The sequence below is a fragment of the Prionailurus bengalensis genome, chromosome D1 (genome assembly GCF_016509475.1).
Source record: "Prionailurus bengalensis isolate Pbe53 chromosome D1, Fcat_Pben_1.1_paternal_pri, whole genome shotgun sequence".
Lineage (NCBI taxonomy): Eukaryota > Metazoa > Chordata > Mammalia > Carnivora > Felidae > Prionailurus > Prionailurus bengalensis.
The window spans coordinates 20273961-20289356 of record NC_057346.1 but is presented as its reverse complement, the minus strand read 5'-3'; the positions used below and the strand labels follow the sequence as shown (position 1 = coordinate 20289356).

At 52.1% G+C, this 15396-nt stretch overlaps 1 protein-coding gene across 1 annotated transcript in view; it reads left to right on the top strand.

The window, feature by feature from the left end:
• The first annotated feature begins 343 nt into the window (after positions 1–343).
• Positions 344–15396, top strand: part of LOC122483092 (CXADR like membrane protein) — a 99040-nt gene continuing 83987 nt past the window's right edge. Inside the window, 1 exon segment of the mRNA XM_043579662.1 lies at positions 344–693. Within this exon segment, the coding sequence (XP_043435597.1) occupies positions 663–693 (31 nt within the window). The 5' untranslated portion in view covers positions 344–662.

Below are 15396 nucleotides of genomic sequence, written 5' to 3'. Positions count from 1 at the left end.
GAAGAATGTAAATGGGAGAGAAATGAAGAAAGAGAGAGAGAGAGACGGTGGCGGGAGGGAGGGCAGATGAGGGAGAGAGTTGGAAGCACAGAGGGTGAGTGGGGGCGAGAAAATGAGATGCCAGGGAGAAGTGGAGAGAGGCACAAAGTGAGAACGGAGAACGGAGCCAGGCCTCGGCCGATCCCCCGCGCGGGTCGGTGCGGCCCGGCCCCCTGCCCTCCCGGCCCCGGCGGCGGGCCCGGCTGCGCGAGGGCGGGCGCGGGGGGGGGGGGGGGGGGGCGAGGGAGGGGCTGCCGGTGGGAGGCGACCATGTGGTTCCAGCTCACTCTTTTCTCCCCCCCCCCTCTTTCTTCACTTCTTTTTTCTTTCCTAACAGGGAAAAGTGTTCCGCGGAGCGGTAGCGTCTTCCCGCCTGGCCCTGTCCTCCCCGACCCTGGTCCCCGCTCCCGTCCGGGCTCGAGCTGCCCCTCGGCGCCGGGGGGGTGGCGGGGGGCGCGGGGACCGGGCGCGGGGACGGCTCCCGCGCCGGCACATGGCTGCGGCCGCCCCGCGCGCACCCCGAGGCGCCGCGCCCGGCTCGCCCGAGGTCCGTCGGCTGCGCCCCGCCGGCCCGGAGCCCAGCAGCGGCTGAGCGGGGGAGCGCCCGCGCCGGGGGCGTCGGGATGAGCCTCCTCCTCCTCCTCCTCTGGCTAGGTGAGTGCTCGCGAGCGCGGGCCAGCTCCGCAAGGCCGTCCCCGCGGCCCCCAGGGAGCGCGGGCGCCCGGGTCCCCGCTCGCCGCGCGGGGTTGGGGGGCGGGGGCACACATCTGGCCGCGGAGACCCGCCCGGTCGGCCATCGCCAGCGGCTCGCACATCTGGGCCCGGGAGCGGGCTGGGGGCCGGGGGCGGGGGGCGGGGGGGGGCGCGTCTCCGGGGGGACTTTGGGCGTGAACCGTCTGATGCGGAGGATTGGGGGGGGGGGCTGGTGGTCAGTTTCAGGAGTATCTGGGGAAGCGGGAGGATCGGAGGAGGGAGGAAGGTTTATTCAGGAATTTTTGTGCCAGGTTCCTGAGGGTGGGGGGAGCTTTTTTGTTTCAAACGGGCGCCTCGAGGGCTCAGATTAGAAACAGATGTGTGGAAGGGTGAGAGGAAGGGAGTGGAGGAAGAGACGGGGGAGGGTGGGGGGACGAAAAGGAGGAGAGGGAAAGGGGCAGAGCGCAGGCAGGACCAGGAACGGGAAAGTGAGGACGGAGGGAGAGAAGAGGGACAAGGGGACCGGGCTGGGAGCTGGAGAGAAAAGAGGAGAACGGGGGATAGGAAGCAGAGGAGGAAGACTGAGGGAGACTGAGCAACAGAGAGTCGGGAAGACAGAGGAAAATGGAGTGGGAAGAGAAGAACAGAGAGGAACAGGTTCTGGGGCAAAGAAGAGCTTTCCCGGTGTCCATCTGGATGTCACCCGGGCCGGGCTCCTGAAACCTCACAGGCCCTAAGGCGCAGACCAGACGCACTTGGGCTGGAAGCAGTCGGGCTTGCAGGACAGGGCAGGACAGTTCCCATCAAGGATGTGTGTGGGCAAGAGCGGACAGGAAGACCAGGAGTGTCTGAGGCTCCAGGGGCAGGCAGGAGCTGAGCTGAAGAACAGTCGTGGTGTGCACCAGGGAAGGTGGGGGCTCCCTGGGGACAGGACAGAAAAGTTAGCCAGGGTTCAGGAAACCGAACCCAGCTGGGCCTGGGAGCGCGCACGGCCTGGGACACCGGACCTCCCGACAGAACGAGTTTTGACTTTGAGCTGACTAGCTGTGGGTGATCTCGAGCAACTTTACTCACTACCCAGGGCTTCGGTTTCCTTGGCTCCAAAACAAGCACATTAGATGGTTCCTAAATCCCCACGTAGCTCTGACGGCCTGAAACACCGGGAGGGCGACAGGGCCTGATGTCTAGAAATAGAAAAACCAAACCCAAATCGAAGTGAAGAGGCACAAAATAGCCACCCTGACTCAGATGGCTAGAGCTCTCTGTCTCTCTTTTGTTTTTAAATTTTTTTTTTAATGTTTTTATTTTTGAGACAGAGACAGAGCATGAGCAGGGGAGGGGCAGAGAGAGAGGGAGACACAGAATCCAAAGAAGGCTCTGGGCTCTGAGCCGTCAGCACAGAGCCCGATGCGGGGCTCGAACTCACGGACTGAGATCATGACCTGAGCCGAAGTCAGACACTGCACGGACTGAGCCACCCAGGCGCCCCTCTCTTTTGTTTTTAAACGTACAAACCGAGGAGGCCACGTGCAGGCCTTTGGAGGCCAGCCTCGGGCCAATAATCACCCAGGTTAGAGGAATAAAGAAGGTGGATTAGCCTAAACTATTGCTCAAGTAGGGCAGGTGTGGAACCACTGTGTTGTCCTTGATACTTGGCCGAGTCTTGCAGTGCTGCTTCGGTGCACAGCTGGTGTGTCTGGACGGCACCTTGGTCCCCTTTACTGGCCCCTAGCCCGAAGCTATGAATCACCAGATGTTCAGTAGACTCAAACTTCAGAGCTCCCTTATGAAAAGCAGCTGGAGTTCTTTAAGTACTTACCCGGCGTGCTTGATATGCACCACCTTGTTAACTCATTTATCCTTCACACCAGCCTTATTGGTTACCCACTGTCATTATCCCCGTTTTAATGGAAATCAAGGTGTAAAGAGGTCAGAGAAGTTGCTTGAGGCTGTAAGCTCGTAGTGAACGGAGATGGGACTTGAATGTAGGTTGTTTGCCTCAAGAGATGGCTTGCTAAACCGCAGTGAGTACAGCCTTCTTTCACGACAGAAGGACTTGAAGGTGTTGTTTGTAGCGAAATCCGGTTTAGTCCTCGTCATGAAGCCTGAGGTGTCAGAGCGAATCTGCCAGTGGGGGGTCTGGGGAAGGGAGAGAAAACTAAGCTAAGCCTGTCTGAACACCTGCTCCATACCAGCACTGTTTGGGCACAGTTTACGGTGGAAAGTGAAAAGTGACTGTCCCACATGGCCCGTTGAAATCAACTGGCTGGCCTCGATGACCGTCATCCTCTCGGTTCATGAGAAAGAGGAACTGATAAGACAAGCATCAAAAAGATGTCACTGATTCACTGTCCCCTCTTTACCGCACGCCTGTTACGTGTGGCCATTCCTCTGGCAAGAAAATAATCTGTTGGGTTGATACTTTCTTTCTCCTAGAAGCTGCTTCTCCTGATTCCCTTGTTGGTTCTGTCTTTACGAAACTGGCACAAATGAAAGGCCAACGTAGAAGGGGAAAAGTCAGACTATAGACTTAGCATTCTGCACAACTGGATGTTTGCCATTCACACTATCCAGCTTTTGTCACACCTATGTTCTTGGTCAGACATACTCAGACTCCTGACATCCCAGTTCAAGAAAGATGAGCCAGTCACAGAGTTGATGAGCTGACGGGTCTGGACAAGGGACAAAGCAAGAGACCTGAGGTGATGCTGGTGATCCAGAGACCGGCCACTGAAGGGAAAAACACTGGAAGGGACCCCTCTATGCCAGACATTCCTGCATGGGTCAGAAGCCCCCAGGGAAGCACTCCTGTGGGCTGGAGGAACCTCATTTGCTAAGTGGTTTTGAGCCATGGTATGCCTGGCACTCTAGCAAAGCCAGAAAGAAAACCCTCAGAGTTGCCTGAATCCTAAAGTCATCTACCGGTCCCTTAAAGGAACAGTTCCAGGGCTGCTTATGATCACTGCCGGCGTGATTTCTGGCCTCTTTTCTCTAGAGAATGCACAGTACTGAAGGGGAGTTGGGAGGGCTAAGAGTTCATAAGCTGAGTACGGATGGACCGGTTGACTCTGGACCTGCCGGTGAGTGAAATCAAATGCCACACCCCTCTGATGTGGATGAACACGTAATGCTCTGAGCTTCACGGAGCAGAGAAAAGGGATATTTCGTGGCCGCCCCCAGCCCCAGCCCCTCCTCTGACTGCCTCCCTCCCCTGATGCTCAGGTTCTCTTTATTCCACCTTAAATTCTCACTTGGACTCCTGTAATGGCTGCCATATTGGTCTCCTGCCTGAACTCTTCCTTCTCCACCCTACACACTGCTACCAGTGGGACCTCGTGAGGCGGCTGGTATAATGCAAAGAATTTGGACTTGGGAATCTGGCAAGCTCTCTGGGTTCTTGTTCTGACTCTCTTGTCCCTAAAACAGGGGTAAAGAGATCTTTAATTCAGAGTTTCTATAATTCTATGATTTTACTCCCTTCGTCCGTAAACCTTTGGCAATCTCCATTGCTTATAACATTGAGTACCAACACCATTCTCGTTCAAAGATTTTACACAATGTCATTCACAACTCCTCTCCTCCCACCCCAGGCAGCTCTACAGGGAATCTGGATTATTTCCTGTGCCTTACACAAGCCCCATGCTTCTTTCTGTTTCTATTCTTTTGGCCTACGAGAATCCCTCCACCAAAGATGCCCTCTTATTCTCCCCCTACCCCAGCAGATCAAAATCTTGTTCACCCTGCACATCTCACCCCCAATACCGCTTCCTCCGTATGCCCTTCCATGATTTCCCCAACAGGATACACTTTCCTTCTTTTGAGTCACAGTAGTCTGTCTGTGAGGCTGCTTGGCATGATAGTGATCCGGAGGCTTGTCTTTGCCCCGGTGAGAGCGTAAGCTCCATGCAGGCAGGTCAGTGTCTCCTTTATCCATGTACCACTTTCAGTACCTTGCGTAGACTAAAAGCTGTGGACCGTTTGTTAAGATAGTTGGATTTTTGGAAGATTTAAGGTCAAGAGAGGTGAAAGATTGGAGGATTGTCACTCGGACTGTGGAATGACACAATTGTGAGGAGCCCAGTTTTAACTCAGCTTGCCTTGGTGCTTTCTTGTCCATTAATGCAAATGGGACTAGTACCACTTGAAAAAAAAATATACACAGAATTGTGGAATCGCAGACCCCACTGAGAATCGGATGAAACCCGTGAAACCATTTCTTAGAAAAAGGCATATATACATTGAATTTTGCCTGTAACCTCTAGGGATTCATGGACGTCCTAATGCCCTTCCTCGGGACCGAGTAAACGCTTGATCTAAACCTACTCCTTTTCCTATGGTGAAGAAGGAACCAAAGTTCAGAAAGACTCAGCTGAAGTCAAACAGCTAGCTTCATAGAAAGGCCGAGACTGGAATCCTGATTCCATAATCTGTTCTGTCACACATTCTTGAAATAGAAAAGGTCTCTCCTTCCTTTTCAGCGCGTGTAGTTAAGCTCCAAGATCACAACTGCGCTTCAGATGCTTCAGTTAAATGTGCTACATGCTGATTAATTGGCATTGGTTTTGTGTTGAGAAATTGCCTGAAAAATAGGGCAGATGTCGTAACATTCCAATTTAGCCATCATAAGTGGAAATCCTGGAAACTTCTGCAGTGCCTTGTAGAATGTCTGGTGTGTTCAGAAAAAGAGAATTATACCCATAGTCCCAAAGAGGGTGTGTGTGTGTGTGTGTGTGTGCGCGCGCGTGTGTGTGTGTGTGTTTACAAGGAATAGATTGGAAAACCAGTAGCTCTGGCGCCTTCATAATTTTGCCGGGTTATTCTGGGTGAATTCTACCACTTTGAACCTCAGTTTCTTCTTCTGTGACGTGAGATCATTAGACTAAGGTTATCTCTAAGTTTCTGTACATCATTAACATTCTCTCTTTTTTTTTTTAATTCTGAGAATTTGCTGGCTGGTCTGAACGCGGTTGGGGTTTAGGAACACATGGGTGTTGGCATGCGTTTCTGATTTTTTTCACGCACTGTCCACTCATGGCGGTTGGTTGCATATGATTATAAATCCAGAAGGGCATCCTGCCTAATGCGAAGAGAGCAGAGACTTCACCATGGAAGTGCACTGTGGCACTGTTAACGAGGGAGGGAAGATCATTCAAGGTCAGGATGGGTGGTTAGAATCCTATGCCCCAGAAGGTTAGTAACTGAAATACTCACCTAAATGACCTCATCCTAAGCAGAGTTACCTACAAAACAGCCCCCGGCATGGACACCAGAGTAAACTTCTGCATAGAGGGTCTATTGTGTGAAACTATTTGCAAGCATTAAGCATGAAAAATAAGGTGTAATTCACATATAATAAAGTGATCTATTAAGTATGTGGCTTCACGGGTTCCTTGCACGGTTTTGAACTTGTGGTTAGGTTTCGAGATATGAATTGTATATTATTAGGTTACTTGTAGTACCTGAGAGAGGATTATATGGGTAGGATTATCATGACAGTAGGATTCATGTCTAACAATCGTACAAGGTTGAGCAATTTACAAAGTTTATTAACATACTTTACCTCCTCCCTAAATCACTCTTTGAGGGCAAATGTCATTATTACGCCATTTTACAGGTAAATAAACTGAGGCTTAGAGAATTCAAGTAAGTTTCTCAAGCTTACCCTGTTAGTAAATAGTTGAGCCAGAATAGCAACCCAGCACTTCAGATTCCAAAGACCATTTGCTTTTCATTTACCAGGAGGGACAGAAATATTCTAGAATCAAGGATATATTACCAAGAAGCAGAGGCTTCATTGACTGGATGCCAGAGATTAAACCCTATGGTGGAAAATACAGTGAGGACATTTATCACTTACCCCCTTCCCCTATTCCATTCAAATGGTTAATCTGGCTTGTGTGGGTTGGGTTAATATGACTATTGTTTATGATTTAGAATTCCTGTGTATGTCTCACATGGATTACTAGCTCTTCTGATTAAGCAGAAGACTCTTGTAGTCAGTTATCCAAGGTTATTCAAATTAATATCGAGGTAGTTAGTATTCAAGAGACCTTGCCCTGCTTCGGGGTCAGATTCGTGAACTGTCGTCTTTAGCACACAGTCCTGTGGCTATGGGTGGCGAAGGTGTATGATTGGGTATGACTTGCCCTTTATGTGGCTTTTCTAGTTAAATCCCTGTTTTCAGCAGTTTTGACTTCTTTGCCTCCCCTTCCAAAAAAGAATGCAGACTCTACCAAAAAACAAACAAACAAAAAATCTGGTTATCTGAACTTCCTAAGTATCTGGATTCCAGAAAAACAAAAGCTTATTTCCTTTGGCACTGTATAGATCAAAATGGGAAGGAATGCTGAAATCAAACAACCTTTATTTTGTTAGTGACCGTCTGTTGGATCCCTGTCTGGGATCAGCATCAGCCAGAGTCTGGGAGTGATAAGACCGAAAGCTGCTTTGTTTCAGTAGAAGGCAGGGGAGAAAGCGGTCTCCCTTGCGCCCATGGGGAAGCGGGGAAGAGAAAATGGGCAACCATCCTCAGAATGGCTCCCCAGTCAGTGGGGGGATTTTGGAGGTTTTTCTGAAGTGACACAGCGAGGGAGGTAGAAGGGAGGCGCCTCGTGGATTCAGGTCCCGTAGTAGGCTCTCAGACCCCGGGATATGAGAAAGCCACGGTTTCTACCGCCTAAGAACTCAGGCCAGTGGGGGTGAAATAGGCATAAACGAGGAATTACCGATATATGAAAGCGCTCTCGTCGAGGAAAGTACCAAGATTTCTAGGAGTCCCAAGGAGGAAAGGAACTTTATTATGAGCTGTCTTGTGGAAATAGGGTATTTCTGCTCGTGTAGGTCTTCAGGGACTTGGGCCAGCTGTCCTTCTATCCTTCACAACACTAACACATCCTGAGGTTGGTGCTAAGTAAACAGCTCGGGGGGGTGGGTGGGGGGTGTGATGGATCCCCCCCATCATCATCAGAAAGGATATTTAAGTGGTGTGTGTCCTTGGCCTTCGGCCAGGTGCTTCCTGGAGGGATTGAACCTCCCGATGTCCTTGCCTATTGAAGATTATGGTCTCATCCTTCATCACAGCCTGCCAGCTCCCTAGCTACCTCTATTGCCTCATCCTTCGGGGGATGTTAGGAAAAAAAAAAAGGAAAGAAAAAGAGAAAGAAATACATCGATGAATTTGGATCTCGTGATTAAGAGCAGAGGTCTGTTCACCCACGGCTGTAATTGGTATTTGTCCACATGGAAAGCACATAGGATCAAGCCAAGGAGGACTTTTTGTTCCAAGAGAAATCCATTGTATTGAGCAGAGACTCGGCTCCCGTCATAGTCTTACTTTTCTGGTTGGAGGGCGGGGCAATCAGATCTCAGAGGGGGGGAAATTGCCTTGTGACTTCATTGTTTAAATTTAGGCTGGGCTTTGTCGGATCGTTCAGACTGGGAGCAGTAAGCCTCTAACCCAGCCTCTGTCACTTCTCATTACTTCCAGTGACAGTTCCAATTATTTCCAATCACTCTTCAAGGGAAGAGCGGGGGAAGCATGGAAGGACCAGCAGTGCAGCGACTTCAGTAAGAGCCAGGGCCCCGGGCTCCTCAGACCCCAGCTTTGAAGCCCTGCTCGGCCACCTCCCCATCACGTGACCCTCACCTCTGCCCTTACTTTTCTCCCCGGCCACCGCACCTAGTGACGATGTCACAGGTTTGTAGCGACAGTTACCCGAGGTCGTGCATATAAAGAATCTCAGCGCCCTGCTTGGGACAAAGGAATCCAATGGCCGTGGTGATGACCGTGACTGTCCTTGCTGGGGGAGGGTCGGCCCATGGGGATTTGGCCGATGTGAGGATATTCTGCTTGAAGTCAGCCGACACCGGGCCGGCAGGGCCAGCCTGTGGAGCTCCGGCCACTGCTGCTCCTCCCCCATGCAGACAAGTCCCCAGATGTCCTCTGGGGATTGTCTCCCTGCTCCGGGACCCCAACAGGTGCACAGACCCCATCTGTGCCCCCCGCTAACTGCGTGCAGCCGCCCTGGGAGAGTAACGTTTGCGTCACGTAGCCCTGGGCAAGAGGTGCCCTTCCTTACCCCACCTGGTACCCTGTGTGCAGGTTGCTGAGACAGTAGCTCAGCGTGAAGCCCCTCTTTCCCCAGGCTCTGTCCTGGCCACTATGTGCTCCTGAATGCCTGTGCCAACGTGGGCTGCCCCCACCGGGCAGACACTGGGTGCCTCATTTCTGCATTCGCCGTCAGGTAGTGTTTTATTGAGCATCAACTACGTACTAGGCATTGTGCTAGAGACTTCCATACAAGTGGTTTCTTGGATCCTCCTAACAAGCTGTGAGGCAGATATTATTATCCCCATTTTATTATTCTTATTTTTTAGTGTTTAGTTTTTAGTTTGAGAGAGAGAGTATGTGAGCAAAGGAGGGGCAGAAAGAGAGAGAGAAAGAGAAAAAGAGAGAATCCCAAGGAGGCTCCACACCGCCAGTACAGAGCCCGACACAGGGCTCGGACTCATGAGCCATGAGGTCATGGCCTGAGCTGAAATCAAGAGACAGACTCTTAACCGACTGAGCCACCCAGGCGCCCCCAGTATCCCATTTTATAGGTCAGCAAGGTGAGACAAGAGGTCAGGTGTTCTGTCGTACGGACTGGAGCTGGGTTTGCCTCCTGCTTCAGCAATGATCCAGGGAAGACGGGAATAAAGAGACAGGTGGGTAACCTCCGTGTAGTGACGCCCAGACGGGAGGCCGCTCAGGGACCAAGGTGTGCCTGGCCTTTGAGGATGTGGCCTCCGAAGGAAGTGTCAGCCCTTCGTTCACCCACTTTCCAGGCTGTCTTTTGTCCTGACCAGAATTAGACTGCAGCACGCCCAGCACCCACATTCAAGATGTGTTGAGTTATATTTCCTTTTTAAATTTGGGAGGACAGGAAAACCTCAAGGTGAGAAGGAAAATGTCTGTTTTTTCCACTGACCTGAACAACAGAGAGTGTGACAGCCCTCTCCACTGAACGGGGCTAAGCAGAGCGTCCCAGATTTCTGCAGACCTAGAATTCCCACTCCGAATGCATCCTTGGGCCAGGCAGGTAGGGTCTGGGTGTCCAGCCGAGGCCTGCTCTCCATCTGCTTCCCTCTGGTGGAGTTTCATCCCCCCAGGCTGCTTCGGCCAACGGCCCAGCGCAACAGGCTCCCGCCTTACCCTCTCTCCCCTCAAAGGAGAAGAGGCAGAAACGGGGCCACCTCTCCACAGCCACCCTCTCCGCTCCACTGCCTCTCCCTCCCTGTTCCCGGAGTCCTGCCGCTTCCCAGCCCTGAGGAATCCAGTCCCTCACACGCCTGCCGCCACGTTAACCTGACCTTCTCGCTCTTTTGTTCTCTCGTTGGGCCCAGTATGCCCTGCTGTCACAGAAACACACAGAGAGAGATGAGATACACAGGGAGAGACAGAAACAGACACATGCACAGAGGCAGAGACAGAGGGAGAGAGAGAGAGAGAGAGAGAGAGAGAGAGAGAGAGAAAACAGAGTGGGGAGCCTGGGTGGCTTAGTCGGTTAAACCTCCAGCTCTTGATTTCGGCTCAGGTCATGATCTCACTGTTCGTGGGCTCAAGCCCCGCGTCGGGCTCTGTGCTGACAGTTCGGAGCCTGGCACCTGCTTCGGATTCTGTGTCTCCCTCTCCCTCTGCCCCTCCCCCACTGGTACTCTGTCTCTCTTAAAATAAACATTTAAAAATAAATAAATAAATGACAAACTTATGAATGAAAAAGTTGATGAATATAAAGTATAAGCTTACAAAAATAAAAAGCTGATCTCTTCCTAGAGCATCTTTTTTTTTTTTTTTAAGTTTATTTATTTTGAGAGAGAGGGGTCCGGGAGAGGGTGAGCAGGGGAGGGGCAGAGAGAGAGGGAGAGAGAATCCCAAGCTGGCTCGATGCTGTCAGCAGCAGAGCCCGAGGCGGGGCTGGAACTCACGAACTGCGAAATCATGCCCCGAGCCAAAAATCAGGAGTCAGATGCTTCATCGACTGAGCCACCCAGGTGTCCCTTCCTAGAGTATCTTTAATGAGGATTCTTCATCATCAGAAAGACCCCGAGGAGGAAATGGTGATCTTAGGCACAAAACAGATGGTGGAAAGATTTCCAGATAGAGCAGCCCGTCCAGCATGCCTGGAAACCCTACCCCCCAGCAGGCCAACCACCGTTGGTCGCTCCTGGAACAGGACTACACGCTCTCTTTGTAAGGGGATGGTCAGGGCTGTGCAGTGAGCAGGTGCATAGGTGGGAAGTGGCCAGACACCCTGAAAACCCTCTGCTTTCCGCCCGGTGGTGGGGAGCCTATAGTCGTCAGCCCTTTTACACGTTGGGGACTTATTTTCCATGTTCCATGTGCTGTAATAGTTTGGGAAACCTGAGGCTTTCCCTTCCGGCGTAATCTGAACTTTTAGCCTCATTAGTGGAGAAGGCCAGCCCAGCCATGCTGACCGACTCATTCCCTGGCCCTCTGGGGGTGAATGGCTCGTCCTTGGGCACACGGAGTTAAAAGTCCTCTCTCTCCTCCTTTCTCCTCTGCCTTGGCGGATTTACCCTGCACCTCACTAACTAGCGCAGTGTCACCGAGGCAGGGCAAGCAGAAGAAACGCTCATCGGCCGACCAACACCAAAAACAGGGGTGGGGTGTTAGCGATATTTTTACATTTTATTTTATTTTATTTCCAGGCTGAGTGCTTTTCTGCATACATTAGCTCTTCATGACAGCATGGTGAGGCAGGTAGTGGCAGCTTCCATTTTATAGAAGAGGGATCGGAGAGGTTAAGGGATGTCCCCATTAGTAGCAGAGCCAGAACGAGAAGCCAGTTCTCCTGGCCCCCGGATCATTGCTTGTGCCACTTCTCCACACGAGCTGGAGCCCCCTTAGGAGGGGCAGCAGCAGCATCCCACGGGCCTGACCTGGCCTCTTCCCTGCCCCCACCCTGTCGTCTGTTGTCCCGGCAACTCGCTGAGTGTGCGCTGAATGAAAGATCCTTGCCTGGTATGGCTGCCCTCCTCTTTGGGGAGGTTTGAGATTTCGTATGTGCGGTGACGGACCACGCTGATTTGCCCGGGATCGCGGGGTTTCTCAGGATGTGGACACACAGGATTTTCAGCGCTGAAACCACAACCGTCCCGGGAAAACCGTTCTGCTGGTCAACCATCTGGCTACTCAAAGTGTGGTCCTCACATCAGCAGCAGCGGTATCACAGGAGCTGGTTAGACAGGCAGAATCTCAGGCCCCACTGAACCAGACGCTGCAAGGTCTGTGCGGGATCCCCAGTGAACGTAAGAAACATCTGAGAAATGGGGCACCTGGGTGGCCCCGTCGGTTGAGCGTCCGACTTAGGCTCAGGTGATGATCTCGTGGCGCGTGAGTTCGAGCCCCGCGTCGGGCTCTGTGCTGACAGCTCGGAGCCTGGAGCCTGCTTCGGATTCTGTGTCTTCCTCTCTCTCTGCCCCTCCCCTGCTCATGCTCTGTCTCTCTCTGTCTCAAAAATAAACAAACGTTAAAAGAAAGAAAGAAAGAAAGAAAGAAAGAAAGAAAGAAAGAAAGAAAGAAAGAAAGAAAGAAAGAAAAGAAACATCTGAGAAGCTACATAGAGCAGGATCTAAGACACCTTTGACAGGAGTTGGGGAAATGGCAGATTCGGACCTGAATTGTCTGACCTGGGAAAAGCTTGGCCGTGACCTCAGCTGATGTGCGTTAAACACACAAGGCTTATAGGCTGAGGAAGAAAGAAGTCAGGGGTCCCACGTGTGACCCAACTGGGGTGCGTGCAAAGTGGGAGAGTGTCTTGATGCTGTCTCGGCATGACATGATCCAGGGTTCAGCTTCTCCGTCTGTGAAACGATGATGTTCTTATTAAGGCTCTGAAGTTCCTTGGACTCACCCTCCCTTTGACTCGGGAGAGGCTGGCACTGTCCGTAGTGAGCAGCCAATTACCCAGACTTCATGCAATGGTGGCAGCGGGCTAAGCTCCCCACCCCGGGGCCGGGCACTCAAACACCTGAAATGAAAGCACAGGGGCGCACTTAACATACAACAGAGCTACGCGTGGCAAAGAGCAGACCCACCCTCGGTGGTCAGTTATTGAAGGAATAATGAGGCTGTAAAAGCGGTATTCCGAACCCATGCGTTTTTTTTTCCCCCCGTTTGGTGCCTGGCTCCTTGTCACAAGAGCTGAACCCAGCGTTGCAAACAAGAAGTGATTGAACCCGTACTCCGGGAGAGGACACGGTTGCCAGCTCCTGCTAGGTCCCAACAGCTTCTCTAGACCTTGGCTCTTCTCAAAGCAAACCGGGGTCAAAGCCTCGGTCCCAGGCCTTTCCGTGACGGTGCTGGCCCGTTATCTTCTGCTCGTCTCCGGGCCCTGCAGCCTGACCGTCAAGACGTTAAAATCGCAGGCACCGGGCAAGGTAGGAAAAGACATTCGTATTTCTGGGCTGGCAGCGCGGCCTCGGACTAAAAGAAGCATAACCCACATTTGTCAACTTTCTCTCTCTTCCAAGTCACACGGCCAGTAGGGACTCTGAAATAAGGGCCGCCCCAGGGACGGGGTGACAGGCAGGCGGGGAGATGAATGTGTTCATCCGTTCAGTGAGAGCGGTTTTGGGCAAAGCTGATTTCTGCCGTGATACTCGTCCCACCCTGACACCAAGAAATCAAACCGTCACCTCTGTCGTAATAAAGGGAGACGCCTGTGACCCAGGTCGGTCGGTTTTGTAACAGTTTCTTCTCGGCTCGTCGTTTTCCCTGGGATCTCGAAGGGCTTGGGTGTGGGCGGATTTTAAAAGAGGATAACCGATTTCCATCGTGAAGCAACCCTCTGTGCTTGGTTCCGAGGGTAGAGAAGGACCCGTTCGTGACCCAAGACCCCACGCATCAAAGTCTGGTGGGGGGACCAGACCGGGCGAGGAGAAGGAAATGGTGAAAGATGTTGGACAGACTGTCATAAAATGCCCAAGTGTTTGGTACGGACAGGAAGTGGCTAGGAGTTTTGGGAAAGGGTAGTCATCGAGGTGCGAGGGCTTCCTTCAGCCAACGGTGGAGCAGGAATGTGAGGTGAATACAGAATGACTTGAAGGCATTTCATCTGGGGCCAGGGAGGGGCAGGAAGCCAGAGAGGCAGAGCCCGGAGCAGAGGAAGAGAGGGGGAAAGGGCACCAGATGCGGGGCCAGAGACCATGTGAAATAGTTGTTCCATCTGACTCTAGAAATAACACTCATTCAGTTTACAGGCCCCTTTGGGCGCCTTCCTCAGGTGGTGTTGAGGAGTGACCTTGGGCACCTCACTCTTTGGGCCTGGGTCTTCACCGTGCAAGAGGGGAGATTTTAACGGAGCATTTCTAGATCCTTCTGGCTCTGCAGATGGAGGGCTCTGCGGTATTCCTTTGTGGGAGGCCAGAGCCCCAGGCCACTCCTGGGGTTCTCACCTGCCCCTCAGCTCCGCACCCCCAGGCTCCCTGCTGCTGCTCGGGCTGGGCCCCCACTGCTTTCCCTTGCGCTGGAATGGACCCCACACACTCTGATCCTGCCCAGGCTTCTGTCCCCAAGAGGCCAAAGTCCCTCCAGGCTCAAGGTCTTTGCATTGTTTTTCCCTCCCCCAGGAATGCTCTTTCCCACTGATTTTTGCAAAGCTGGCTCCTTGCCTTCCAGGTTTCAGTGCAACTATTGCCTCCGTGAGACCTTTTCCTGAGCTCCACCCACCGTCCCTGGTCTAACCAGAGTTCTACCTGCTCACTCTCACCTTACCCTGTTCTATTTTCTCCCTAATATTTATCACAGTCGGAAACACTCGTTTTCCCTCCATTCATGCACTTTTCTATTGTTCCTTGCTATGAGAGTCTGGACTTGGCCTGCATCATTGACTTCTGTGTCCTCAGTGCTAAGAACAGTGCCTGACAGAGAGCTAGAGGCTCAGTAAAGGTGTGACAAATAAACACGTGTGCTCTTTCCTGTGTGATATGCATAGCGACAGAGAAAGTTTATAGGTGACAAAAGTCATTTATGGGCCCAATTATATGCAAAGATCGTCATCCCCATGATTTCATTCCATCTCCACGGCCACCCTACTGAGTAGCTACCACCAGTAGCTACTGGTGGTACGGAGGCGAACGTGGAACACTACAGAGGTTGAGCCCTTGCTGAAGACTGAAAAGCTGGTAAGGCATGAAGTTAGGATTTGGACCCAGGCAGTTTGACCACAGAGCTGATGCCATAAATTCAAGTACTACTCAAGTCCTCTAAGCCAGTGTTTCTCAGCGTTTAGGATGCTTTTGAATCACCTGGGGATCTTGTTAAAATGCAACTCTGATTTGGTAGATCTGGGGCGGGCGATGGGGCTCAGATTCTGCTTCCACGTTCCCAGCCGGTGCTGCTGGTCTGTGGAAAATAGCGCTCAGGAAGGAGAGGAGAGATGGAGGGAGAGAAACTGAGGCTTACAAGGTTAGGTGGCTTTCTTTAGATCATGCGGATAGTTAGTAGCAGAGCAGGGACTCCAGCCCGGTGTCCCCACTTCTAGCTCCAGGCCCTTCCAACGGCTCACAACCTCAGGGATTTGGAAGCATGCACGCATTTTTAAAGACTGTTTGATGGGGCACCTGGGTGGCTCAGTCGGTTAAGCGTCCGACTTCGGCTCA